General features: G+C 37.6%; 1 protein-coding gene across 1 annotated transcript in view; it reads right to left on the bottom strand.

The window, feature by feature from the left end:
• ankrd13d (ankyrin repeat domain 13 family, member D) overlaps positions 1-14,481 on the bottom strand; it is a 43,485-nt gene that overhangs the window by 1,917 nt on the left and 27,087 nt on the right. The window contains exons 13-14 of the mRNA XM_039767531.1: positions 10,851-11,020; positions 10,634-10,713 (exon numbers count right to left, since the gene is read on the bottom strand). Of these exons, the coding sequence (XP_039623465.1) occupies positions 10,634-10,713; positions 10,851-11,020 (250 nt within the window). The remainder of the gene's footprint in view (positions 1-10,633; positions 10,714-10,850; positions 11,021-14,481) is intronic.

Here is a 14,481-nt window from a genome sequence, read left to right as displayed (position 1 = left end):
GAAAATGGAAGAAATAAAATTCAAAAAAGTCTCAAAAAAATTATAGTAAAGATTGCATTACTGCAAACAAACGAAAATTATTAGTGAAATAACAGAGCAGCGAAAAAAAATTGAATGTATATTTCGGATTTAAACTTTTAAGTTGGGGACTTGTAGACTGTATAATTCGTGTTGCCATGAGGGAAAAGTAATGTTTCTTCCCAATGGAGAGGCGTTTCCGCGAGAATTCACAGATTTGTTGTTTGGTGAAAGTGAAATCCACATATGCAAGCGGCAGCCCCCTAGTTATATATATATATATATATATATATATATATATTATATATATATATATATATATATATATATATAATATATATATATATATATATATATATATATATTATATTAGATATTATTAATATAATATAATATATATATATACAGAACCGATTGGGAGCCAGATCGAATCGGGCTACAAATTCTACATTTGTGAAATCCATACTTTCTCTACAAAGAATTATTTGTTTTTTTTAAGTCCTTGAAATGATTTTGTTATCATGGCACTGATTTGTGCTTAAAATAGACCTTTTCGGCCGATGTAATGAAGAGCTTCCTGTTTAAACGGGATTGTGAGATGTGAACTCAGCTCTTCGGCGCACCTCATTTGATTTTTTCTGGCAAACAAATTTTCAAAACAAACCGTTTTTTACGACTCTAATCAGAGTAGGAGTAATAATTATGTTGGCATGGTCATTTTCGATCCGAGATCGGCTAAAATTTAAACAATGCCCGTTGTTAATACCCAGCCGTAATTACTCAGTTTCCCAACAGGTGTCAGAAGGACGGATGACAAAACCGAACTGTCCAAAGATAGATTTCGACGTACCAAGCAAATGGCGATACGTTCTAAATTACTTACGGTTCCGGAGCGGTCGAAGGGTTTAAGTCAGTCGATGATGTTAGTCCTGGAAAGTACGCCCTACCAAACCAACGTTCCAAAAACCGACCGAACTTAACCGTTATCTGCTCAAACCAACACCGACTTACTATACTCAGCCATCCAGCGGCGTCACTGAAGCATTCGAACATTCTTAGCCAATCATGCAATACAATACTGCATCCACGTTTGCCACGTTATGTTCTAACTACAGAGGCAGAGTCCCATTGCCTGGTTCTAACTTGTATCGAGTCAAGGTATTGACACAAACACCATACATACGGATAGTATCAAATTATATATAAGGAGATTATATATCCGTACTGACCCCTACTCTCTCTTCTGTTTCTTTTTCTGGTTTCTTTGTGGTGGTGGCGCTAGTCAAGGCATCATGATGCTCCAACAATGATGGATGGATTAAAAGGCAGAAGTCTACGTGACCATCATCACCAAGTCCTTCTGTGAGAACCCTAAATCCAAAGAGGACTGTTTCATTTATGTTAGGTAGAATGCCAAGAAGGGACTGGGCAGTCTAATGGTCTGGAATCCCTACAGATTTTATTTTTTCTCCAGCCGTCTGGAGTTTTTTTTTTGTTTTTTCTGTCCACCCTGGCCATTGGACCTTACTCTTATTCTATGTTAATTAATGTTGACTTATTTTATTTTCTTACTGTGTCTTTTATTTTTCTATTCTTCATTATGTAAAGCACTTTGAGCTACTTTTTGTATGAAAATGTGCTATAGAAATACATGTTGTTGGATAGATATGATAGATAGATATACAGTGCCCTCCACAATTATTGGCAGCCCTGGTTAAGATATGTTCTTAGGCTTCTAATAAATTCTTTTTTTTTCCCAAAAAATATAGGCTCACAACACAAAAAAGAGAAAAATCCAACCTTTAATTGAAGTACATTTATTCATTAGGAAATAAATCCCACATTAAGAAATACGTTTTCTACATGAAATCATGTGTGCCACAATTATTGGCACCCCTGCTGTTAATATTTTGCGCAATCCCCTTTTGCCAACAAGACAGGACTTAATCTTCTCCTATAGCATTTTACAAGGTTGGAGAATACACAGACAGGGATTTTTGACCATTCCTTTTTGCACAACCTTTCTAGATCGTCTAGAGTCCTCTCCTCTTCAGCCTTTCAATGGGGTTGAGGTCTGGGGACTGAGATGGCAATAGAAAGAGCTTGATTTTGTGTCTGCTGAGCCATTTTTGTGTAGAGTTTGCCATACTGTATGTTTAGGGTCATTATCCTGCTGGAAGATCCAATGACGACCCATCTTCAGCTTTCTGACAGAGGCCACCAGATTTTGATTTAAAATGTTCTTGTATTTCAAGGAGTTCATGATGCCATACACCCTAAGAAGGGCCTTTGGAAGAGAAACAGCCCCACAGCACCACAGATCATCCACCATACTTTACAGTGGGCATGAGGTGCTTTTCCACATACTCATTCTTGGATTCATGCCAGACCCACTTAAAATGTTTGTTGCCAAAAAGCTCAATTTTAGTCTCATCTGACCAAAGCACACAGTCCCAGTTGAAGCCCCAGTACCGCTTTTAGCAAACTCCAGCCGTTTACGTTTGTGATTGTAGGTGAGAAAAGGCTTTCTTCTTGCATGTCTCCCAAACGGCTAGTTGGCATGGAGATAGTGTCTTATGGTTGTCATGGAGACTTTGTGACCCCCCCAAGATACCACTCTTTGCTGCAGTTCTCTAAGAGTGAGCTTTGGAGAATTTTTACTTCTCTTACCATCCTCCTCACAGTGCGTGGTGGCAAGATAAACCTGGGTCCTTGTCCAGCCTTGTTTGTCACTCTTCCTGTTGTTTTACACTTCTTTATTATTCCTCCGACTATAGATACAGGCAGGTTTAGGCGAGGAGCTATTTTCTTGTAGCCACTACCTAACTTATGAAGGTCAACACACATCTGCCTTACTTGAACAGCATGTTCTCTTGTGTTTCCCATATTGAAGAGTGGCTAAGAGCAATAGGACTCTGTGTCACGTCATATTTATACCCCAGGAACACAGGATGTCATTAATTACTAATTAAACGGTCCAATTTACTCTGATCAACTTTAAAAACTAAACTAGAAATTACAAAAACACTTCAATTACATTTATTTTATAGTAATTGTTAGGGATGCCAATAATTGTGGCACACATGATTTAATGTAAAAATGTCTTTCTTAATGTAGGATTTTTTTCCCCAAAGAATAAATGTACTTTAATTAAAGTTTGGAGTTTTCTCTTTTTTATGTAATGAGCCTATATTTTTTTGGGGAAAAAAAGAAATTTATTAGAAGCCTAAGAACACATCTTAACCAGGGATGCCAATAATAGTGGAGGGCACTGTATACACACACACATACAGTATATATACACAATTGTACAATTTTAAAGTCACAGTCCTGGAGACCTCGGCCAACTGGCTGCCTACCCACTACTGGGTTGCCTATAATAGAGCTTGTGCTGGCTGGCTGTCCAATCAGATGAGAGAATCTTTTATGTATTTATCTATGTGTTTTTAAAATGCAATACCTCCTTACTGTCAGTTTTTTTAAAATTGGAGAACAGCAGGCTGCAAAGACTTGTGAATTTATGCGAGTCACACATTTAAAACAACATTTCAGTTGCATTAATTGCATCATGGCACAAGTGGTAGGAGACAGGGCTTTGGCACAGGGCTGGTTTGCATAATTATGCAACTGACTGGTTACAGTTCACACAACAGTTTCAACACCCTAATTGCCACGCCTTGGCAAGCTACTGAAATGTTACCATTTAGATTGTTTTATGAATGCTTTTCAGTGGCAGACCCTGCACAGTGCCAGCTGCTTCAGGAGTAGGTTACACCAGACAATTGAAATTATTGAGTCTGGAAAATGAATGAATTAGAGTGTATGTCACTGGTACTCCTGAACCCTAAATTGGATAAGGAAAGTTTGAGAATGTTTTATGTTTGATAAAATCAGAGGTTATTAATTTCAGTAAATAGAATTGCCCAGTAATTATAATGAAGTGTGAAGTTTCATTTGGGCAAGAGCTTAAAACACCTCCTCGAATTTTGCTGGTCACAAATTAGCATTAGTGACTGGAATAGTGTTCACTTTCGTCAACTAGTCATGAGCACAGAAATGCATAACAATGGCAACAGACATTCTTAATTAGTGGTACTTGTTTAAACCCTGATATTGTGTATGTGAAAGATCTGTAATTGGGGTTAACTTCAACATACCATCTTAATCCTTGGATTGTCCAAAAGTTATAAAGCCTGTCAGGTGGCAGCACAGCGATTTCGGTTAGCCCTCTCCATACACTTTTATTATACTACAGAATGGGCATTTAAACCAATCAGTGAAATTCACCAAAGCGTTTGTCTCAGCAAAATTTCCGGGTTTGCCAGTCATCATGTGAGTGGGCTTAGGCAGAGTATTTTTCCCAGCACTGCATGATGTTTTGTGAGGCCAACATAACACCACAGATGTCACCACCTGATCTGTGGCACACACACACACACACACACACATACACTGACCTTTCTCACAAGTGTACTATAAGCGTACACCACTTCACACTTTATTGCACTGCCCAAACTGCCCTGTGCATGCATGAATAATTTACGACGTATACTTGCATGCGTAATGTCACTACCTGATTGGTACTCCAGTTGGATTTTACATATTAAAAAGAAAAACTTGTAAAAGCTTGTAAATTTGAGGAGTACATTAGCTGATCATAATGAGAATATTATGATACTTTGCTGCTCCGCACAGATGCATTGTACGTTGCGTCATCAATGCTGGATTAAGCGAGTTACTCGTATGCTCCTTGACATGTAGCGCAGATTGGGTCATAACAAGGAGAGCCCCCTGAGTATATAATGCTGATCCTGGACATCACAGGCTGAAGAATAAAAGACTCTGAGAATAATGTTATCTTGTGTAGGCACAGTGGTTAGCACCGGTACCTCACAGCTCAAGTCACAATAATTGGTCTAGCATAGTTTGTAGACACTTCCTTAGCCATTAGGGACACTTAAAAGACCACTGCACCATTATAGTCCATTCAAAGCAAATTCAGTTTTTACTCTCCTATTGACTTCAATGCCTTCGGGAGAGTTTACGAAAAGTTCTGTGTTGATGGGGTTCATTCATCACTACTCATTATCTATTCATACGTCTTCTTAACCCACATTTTAAGATTTGAAGATTCAGAATCTAAATTCCTGTTACATTAAAAACAACACTGGGACTAACTATGAATGATGTGTCAGTCCATTGTAGAAGTTCCAATCATCCTTACCTGCATGTCATCAGAACACAACATGCAGACATTGGGGTGAACATGCAAACTGGACTCTGGGTATGTAAGGGAACAGTGGTAATGATTGTGCCGTTGTGCCACCCAACCCCCTATCAATGTTTACTTCAAGATGAGTTAGAGAGGAGGCGTGTTAAGCACATTTCCTGTTAACCCTGCTTCTAATCTGCATTTGAAATTTAAACTGTAATTTTGCTAATTTCTTTTCAATGTGTTTGGAATATTCCTCTCTTTTAAAGTTTAACTAAAAAATTACCATAGGCAGTCAGCATAATCTTTGATGCCAAACAAGACAGTTCAACAACATTTTTATTAGCACAGCCGCAGGCTCATAAAGAGAAACTACCAGTATACCAATCTAGCACGGATCCTACCTAGTACTGAGAAAAGCTCTATATAAATGTAATGAATTATTATTACTGTATTACGCCAATCAGTAAATCTAGAGATGATCTGCTAAAATGTAATGTTGATACTGCCCATCTCCCTTGGTCCTTCCACCCAATGCTCCTGGCCATCCATCACAAACCAAAGCCTAGACACAACACTGGAAGGAGATTTGCTTTGAGTAGATAACTATGTGAGATTTATTACTAAGAGCTCACACTCAAAGATTATAATCCTTAATCTCAGACACTACACTGAATGCGGTGCAAGGTTATCAAGCAAAATATCAGAAGCATTCTGCATCATGCCATCTAGACGTGAAGTCTCTAGCAGACAAAACCACCATAGGTCTAAATGCTAAAATAGTATCTTTAGAGGAGACACACTTACTAAGCAAAGATCAGTTCCGGCTGCAAAAGACTGGACTGGCCAAATGTTCCATTCTAGTTTTACAAAGAAAACTAGAGGTGTGGGAATTCTCATACACAGAACAGTCCCATTTATAGCATCAGAGGTTGTATTGGATCCTGAAGGGAGATATGCAATGGTCATGGGAGACTTATCTAACTGTAAAATGATCTTGATAAATGTTTATGCACCTAATGTTGATAATAAGGAATTTATACAAAATGTATTTGCATCCATTCCCAATCTGAACACTCATAAAGTTATAATGGCTGGGGACTTTAATTGTGTTCTAAATCTACTCTTAGATAGGACTTCTTCCACAGGGGAACGACATCTAACACAAAGATAATTACAAAGTTTATAACTGATCACAACTTATCAGATCCCTGGAGGTTTTAAACCCAAATTCAAGAACATATTCTTTCTACTCACCAGTACATCATTGCTACTCAAGGATTGATTACTTCTTTATAGACAATAACTTCTTGCCTAAGATTAAATCTTGCAAATACGATGCTATTGTTATTTCTGACCACGCACCTATGATCTTGGAGCTAAAATTACTAAGCCCCATACACTCACCCTGCAGATGGCCTCAACCGCTTCTATTAGCTGACGAGAATTGTACTGAATTTATATCCAAACAAATCAAATTCTTTCTAGAGACAAATACATCCCCTGAGATCTCTGCAGGAATACTCTGGGAAACTCTTAAGGCCTTCTTAAGAGGACAGATTATCTCATATCTTTCCCACAGAAATAAATCGAAGCCAAGAAAGTAGCAGAGATAAAAAGCGAAATTACTAAAATAGATGAAGAGCATGCCAGACTACCAAGCGAGACTCTACATAGGAAAAGGCAGGCTCTACATTCAGAATTAAACCTCTTGACAACTAAAGAAACTGAACAACTAATTTACAAATCCAGACATCATTACTATGAACATGGAGAGAAAGCTAATAAGCTTTTAGCTCAACAAATTCACAAGCAAGAAGTGCAACGCAATCTCGTAATCACCAACGAACGGAGATAAAATCATCGAACACAAAAATATAATGCACACTTTCAGAGACTACTATAAATCCCTATATACTACTGAGTTTAAAGAAGACAATACACAATCTAATGCATTTCTGGATACATTACAGATACCACAAATAGACGCTTTTAGTGTGGAGGAACTTGATAAACCTCTGGCATTATCAGAATTACTAGATGCTATAAAGTCACTCCAAGGTGGAAAGCAGCAGGCCCTGATGGCTACCCTGCAGAGTTTTACAAGAAATTCTCCGCTCAGCTAGCTCCCTCCTATTAGCAACATTTACAGAAGCCAGAGATAACCAATCTCTTCCACAAACCTTTCGCCAAGCACTAATCACTGTTTTCCAAAACAAAATAAGGACTTATTACAATGTGCATCATACAGACCAATTTCACTTCTGAATAACGACGTTAAAATACTCTCTAAAATCATAGCTAGAAGGATGGAGAAAGTGCTCCCTGTAATATCACAAGACCAAACTGGATTTATTAGGGGCCGACACTTATCTTCAAATCTTCACCCTGTTTAATGTAATATACTCACCAACTAAATCAAACACCCCAGAAATATTATTATCATTGGATGCAGAAAAGCATTGACATGATTGAATGGAAATACCTTTTACTACATTGGAGAAGTTTGGGTTTGGCCCGAACATTTGTGCATGGATTAAATTACTGTATACTAACCCAGAAGCTTCAGTTTGCATCAACAACATTTGCTCAGACTACTTTAAACTAGAACGTGGCACTAGACAAGGATGCCACTTGTCACCACTGCTGTTTGCAATTGCCATTGAACCACTGGCAATACATTGTCGAAATACTGATCAGATAAAGGGGATTAGCAGAGAAGGACTGGAACAGAAAATCTCATTATATGCAGATGATATGGTACTGTATATATCGACCCAGAAAATTCTGTGCCTGCAGTCTTAGCAGCACTCACAGAATTTCAAAAGATCTCTGGTCTCAGAATTAATCTTAATAAAAGTGTACTCTTTCCAGTGAATTCTCAAGCATACAATATTAGATTAGATACCCTACCTTTTATCATTGCAGAACAGTTTAAATACCTTGGGGTAAACATCGCAAGTAAACATAAAGCTCTTAATCAACAAAATTTCGCTCTGCATGGAAAAAATTAAACAAGACTTGCATAGATGGTCAACCCTTCATCTCACACTAGCTGGAAGAATTAACACTGTTAAGATGAATATTCTTCCTAAGCTCCTTTTTATTTCAAAACATCCAATATACATTAATAAATCATTCTTTAAGCAATTAGATTCAACAATAACCTCATTTATTTGGAATTCAAAACATCCACGCATCAAAAGAGCGACCCTACAAAGACAAAAGGCAGAAGGTGGCATGGCTCTACCTAACTTCCAGTTTTATTACTGGGCAGCAAATATATAGGCTATAAGAACCTGGACACAAATAGAAGAACATACACAGGCATGGACCGCAATAGAAGTAAAATCCTGCAGTACTTCTTTGTATTCCTTGCTCCGTGCTCCAATAAACACACGTTATCGGCAATACACTAATAACCCAATTGTGCTCCACTCACTTAGAATCTGGAACCAATGTAGAAAGCATTTTAAGACGGAGAAGCTTCTATCTGTGGCACCTCTGCAAGAGAACCACCTCTTTCAACCTTCACTAACATATGCAGTTTTAATATCTGGAAAAATTTGGAATTAACTTGCTTAGAGATCTTTATATAGACAACGTCTTTGCATCCTATGAACAATTACATTCCAAATTTAACATTCCAGCTACACATTTCTTTCACTATCTTCAAATCAGGAATTTTGTTAAACAGAACCTTCCCGATTTACCTCATCTTGCACCCTCATCCACACTTGAAAAAATATTGCTCAATCTAAAGGACTTAGACTCCATCTCTACAATATATAAAATCATTTTACAATCCCTTCCTTTCAAAGATCCAAGAGGACACTGGGAAAAGATCTCTCAATTAATATATCAGAAAAGGAGTGGAAAGTAGCAATGCAGAGAATTCATTCGAGCTCCATATGCGCAAAGCATACAATTATACAACTCAAAATTATATATCGAGCACATCTGTCTCGTCTAAACCTCTCAAAATGTTTCCAGGGCATGATCCAACCTGAACTGCAACCAAGTCCCAGCCTCACTGGGTCACATGTTCTGGGCCTGCACCAAATTAACATTATTCTGGACAAAAATTTTAATTACCTTCAGACAGCCTTGGACTCACAGTCCCTCCTAACCCATTAACAGCTGTGTTTGGGGTTCTTCCAGATGGGTTTAAAGTGGAGAAAGATAAACAAATTGTGATTGCATTCACTACACTGTTGGCATGCAGACTTATTCTGATAAACTGGAAGAACCCAAACTCTCTTTTAAGTCAGTGGGAAACTGATGTGTTATATTATTTGAAATTGGAAAAATCAAATACTCAGTTAGAGGATCTGTACAGACTTTTTTCAAAACATGGCAGGATCTAATCAGTAATATTTTAAAATAAGCTTATAAAGCACAGAGAATTTATTAATTTAGGTATGTTTACCAGCCTTAAATTTTACGCTTTGCTTGCTTCTCTCTCTCTCAGGGGTGGGGATCGATTTGTCCTTAACTTAATTTTTCTTTTTGTAAAAACTTGATTGATTTGTATGGATTGCAATAAAAATAAAAAAAAAACAACACCACCACAAAATGGCAACATAACAGACTCAAAATTACCTTGTAATTGAATTATTGGTACAAAACTCCCATCTATATATATAATTCACTAAGGCAAGACACCCATGGAAAGCACGCCGGAAGGGGCGTGGATTCACTAAGCCGCCGACAAGTAAGACACCTATGGCGCACGCAAGAAGGAGCCACGCCGAAGGTGAATCGCCATATGCAGTGTGTAAAACGGTTTGCGAGGGGTATCCCATGGGATCCTTAAAACAATCCTTTACAACTGAGGTTAAAACACAATGAAGTAAGCAGTTTTTAAAAACCGAGTTTTCGGTTACGACGCAAGACCGCGTGCACCATAGCAAACTGTTTTACACGCTACATACAGCAATTCGCATCCGTGACAAACATGCGTCTTCTTAGATGCTCCTGCAGAACACGGAAAGTCTACGCGAGTCACAGGTGCATCTGGACTGTGCAAAGACGACAACGACTCAAGGGCATATGAGCGATGGCGGTCCGCCAGTTTTCAGTCACAGACAATTGTGTGTTGGTTCGTTCCGTGCATTGTTACAATGTTGCTTTTCTTGCTGATTTATTACATTACCGATTTTTCAAATGTTAATTTTCTCCCTGTGCTTAAATACCATTAAAAAACTGGCCTGATTATGCAGCGTATGGTACGCCGCAGGTTGGCTAGTAGATTTATATTTCATGGAAGGTTTAAAACCAATAAACCATGATTGGGCAGCAGAAAAAAAAAATATTTAAAGCAAAGAAAAAAATCTTAATATGGTGTTCCAATCTGCAATTCTACCTTGACACAAAATTTTCAGCACCCAGTTCTTTCCTTACCGTTCCAATTGGGGGTCTTCTTCATAAGGTGGCGTGTTTGAGGTGGGCCTAGTGTTGGTCAGAGCTTCCCAAATTGTCACCTGTGAGATTGAAAGAAGAAAAAAAAAAACTGACAACTAAACAGCTCACAAGTTTAGCCTCGTCAGTTGGTAGCACTTTACCCAGCTTGCAAGTAGCCACCATACTTTGCCCGCATCCTTGCTTTGTGGCTGCTTACTTGGTCACTTTCTGTTCCTGCATCCAGAAGGCTCTGCTGAATGGCAAACTGAAGGAGGTCATCATCTTCATCTCTCATTGGCTCATTGCGGCCAGCACCTATAGTAGTGTAGTCTTGCGGAATTTCAAATACAGATGGGTCAACCTCACAGGTTAGTGGAGCTGTAGAATCTGAACAGAGGACGAAAAAATATTTAGAATTAAAATGTCAAAAACAAAAATTACCAACTCTAACCTGATTGAGTTCCTGGGGTCATTACAATAAACTATTTAAGTTCATGTGTGTTACAGGAGCATTTCCAGGAAACATTGAGTTCAAGGCAAGAATAAAATTAGGATGGGTTACCAGGTTAGGACAAAGCCAAACCATGGCCAGTCTAGAGTTAGCTTAATCTGAACATCTTTGAAATGTAATAGTGGCATGCAGAAAACTCAAGGGAACAAGGAGAGAATGGGCAAACTCCTCACAGCCAGTGGCAGGGTCAGGAATCAAACATAGCTTTCTTCATGCAACCTTTAAACGCCTAGCAGTAGGACCAGCAGCAACTGAGCATAAATTACTTATTCAAACAACTGAACACACACAATGTTTCATGGGAAATTATGCAATCTTTGCTGAAACGTTTGATTTTTTCATAGTCTTCAATAGTCAAACGGTAAAAGAGTTTGCAAACTTTTTGAAGATAATGTTTGAAGGTTGGATAATGCATTGAAAAATAAGTGATAATTATTATAGTGAATGGAAGGGGGTGGCATATAACTTTTCTACCAGTTACGATTTGGTTACAATTGCAATTTCTTCTGGTTGCTTCCCTGTTGTTTTTGAAAAAAACTGTTGATCCTGTTATTATGTTTAGAATGTAAGGGGTTAAAATCTAACATGTTTTGGGGTTTTTATCTACCAAATAAAGTTTATTTAACATAGCTGAATTATTTTTGCAATGTTTTTGCCACCATTTTTTCGCGCACTTCTTACGGTGTTGCCAGGTAATCGACCAGAACGCCTTTGATAGTGACATTAACGCTGTGTGGGTAACAAAGGTCATAATGTTTACTTCCAGTTCATCCGGGTTTATGGAGAAATAACAAAAATATTAATATGCGTTTATTTAGTGTTTCCAGTAACACAACTTCTGCTCTACGTATTTTCAGCAATTTAAAGCTTCAATTTTTGGCTTGGCGACAGTGTATATTTGACTTCCCAGTTACAAATCTTTGCTTGTCTTTTGGCTCTTGTCTCCTCTTCCGGTTCCTTATTTGAAGGAAAAAATAAAAATAAAATTGTTAACCCTTCTGTGACAGACTACTACTGCTACATCACCTTTTGTAATTTATTTCAATTGTCTCTAGAATATAGACTTATTTGTTCTCTCTCTGTCCAGCAGGAAGCTACCCGACAAGGTAATCACAAGAATTGTTTTAAATAATCAGATCAATGATAGAATACAAAGACAAGTCTCACAAGTCCTTTAAACAATCGGGGGTCTCACTTTGCCTAGATTTGAGTGTGAAAATAATCATAGGCCAAAACACAGGAAAATGCTAAACAGAAAAATCTGAATTATAAAACCTGACATACCTGCATTTCTATGCAATTTACAGTTTATAAATCACAATCATCTTGTAAATGTGCGTACTTGAACACTGCTTGAACCTTGTGTAGCTGCCATCATGAAACAACCATATATGAAGTACTCCAATCAATCCCGTACATATGCGATCACGATACTGCAGAAATTTATTGGCTGGTAAATCAGCCTTTCTCCTGATGCATTATGGCTAGGGACGGTCTGATCGACTGGCTGCCGATTTTCACTAAAAAAGACTATCAGTAATCGCTAAAAAAAAAACCCATCACAAAAAACTATTATTTTCAGCCCCTGCTTTTCTAAGTTTATAGTAATTTAGTTATCGTCCATCTTTGTGTAAAGTATTACAGTAGTTCAGTCAGCAGCAGGCTTCTTTTTACTTTTGCAACAAACTTCTTGCAGTGTAAACAAAGGGCAGCGAGTGCAACCTTATTTTATCAGTGAACAAGAGGCAACTGGTATACAGTCGATTCCTGTTAATCGGACCACATCGGGACATGATCATTTTGGTCCTAATAACTGGCTGGTCCGAATACACGAACATGCCCTATACATGTGCAACCAAGACGGGACGTGCTATAAGTAACATATTAAACTGTCATTATGACTTTTATTGTGCTGCACGAATGTCACAAACAAGAACTACGTACATGTACGGTTCCTTATAACTTTGTTTATTGAAAAAGAAATCTACAAATTCTTCGAAACAATCTGCACGACACTCAGCATGCGAATCACAATAAAAAAGGTTACATTACCTAATTCCAGTCAGTGTTTGAAGAACTTGTCTAGTGTTATCTTAAACATTCTGTTGACACACTGCACTTGTTTACGCTCGACTTCATGTCGCCGGCTACTGGGCGGTCCGTTTTACGAAAGAAAGAGCAGGCATGTTCACCTCCACTGGTCTGCACTTGGTACAAATTTTCCGACTTCCTGACCTTTGATAAAAGCGTAAATTCTCCTGGGGAGCCCAGGGATCCTCCCAGTGTCGCTGACCCGCTTTACAACTGCTTTCCGTGGGCAGATTGAGGCTTCTTTTTCTTATTCTCTGTCACGTTCTTTGGTCCGATTAAACGGAATTTTGGTCCAAATAAGCGAACAACATTAGGCTTATGTAATATGATCTGTTTCGGTTCTTTAGGATTCAGTCCGAATAAAAGGCTGGTCCGATTAACCGGTGGTCCGATTTACCGGAATCGACTGTATTAGCCTTTTTTTAAAAAAAAAAAAAAAAAGTAGTGTAATAAACTGAATAAAAAGCAGAGAAGTCGTCCTGGGCAACTAGGCAAATGGCAAGAAAAGCTACTTTAATGAATTCAGACCTTTTTATTTCCGATAAATTAAAACTAACACTTCTTGAGTTTGGACAGCTTAGATGCAGCAGCTTACATTTTTAATTGGAAGAAGAAAAAGATAGACGAATTTCAAATTGCTGCTTAGTAAGCAATTGCCATTTTTTCTTTTTAAAGATTTGTACTGTGTTTATTATTTGTTGCTGTGTGTCACATGGCATACGTTTGGTAAGAAACATATACAAGATAACAAAATGGTAATCTATATTTTAGAACTACACCTCAAAAATTACAACTGTCTAGTTGATGTATTAAAGGAAAAAACTGTATAAATATAGTAAATGGAGTGCAATTAATATTTTAAAATGATAAAAATGTACAGGTGCATGCATGTTTACATTTAAGCAGCATTTAATTGCCAGTATCAGTTAACTGATTGTGTAAGAATAAATAAATAAATACTAAATAATAAGACAGCTTGTAATTATGAGAATCATTTTATTTTCTTTTATGTCATATGTATTATCGAGAAATACTTTTGCACAAATTGTATTAGTTAAAGTATGCATTTTAAGGTAATTTTATTTAGTTTACTATTTTATGGTCACTGAACAATAAGCCTACAGAATTTCGTTTTGCTAGTACAAAATTAACAAATAACACCTGTGCTCCATAATGTAATTACAAAAATACACTTTAATATAGGATAAAATACTTCTGTTTGTCTGGTTATACAGGAGATTAGTGT

The sequence above is a fragment of the Polypterus senegalus genome, chromosome 10 (genome assembly GCF_016835505.1).
Source record: "Polypterus senegalus isolate Bchr_013 chromosome 10, ASM1683550v1, whole genome shotgun sequence".
NCBI lineage: Eukaryota > Metazoa > Chordata > Cladistia > Polypteriformes > Polypteridae > Polypterus > Polypterus senegalus.
The sequence above is the reverse complement of the archived record's forward strand: the minus strand, read 5'-3'. Positions and strand labels throughout refer to the sequence as shown.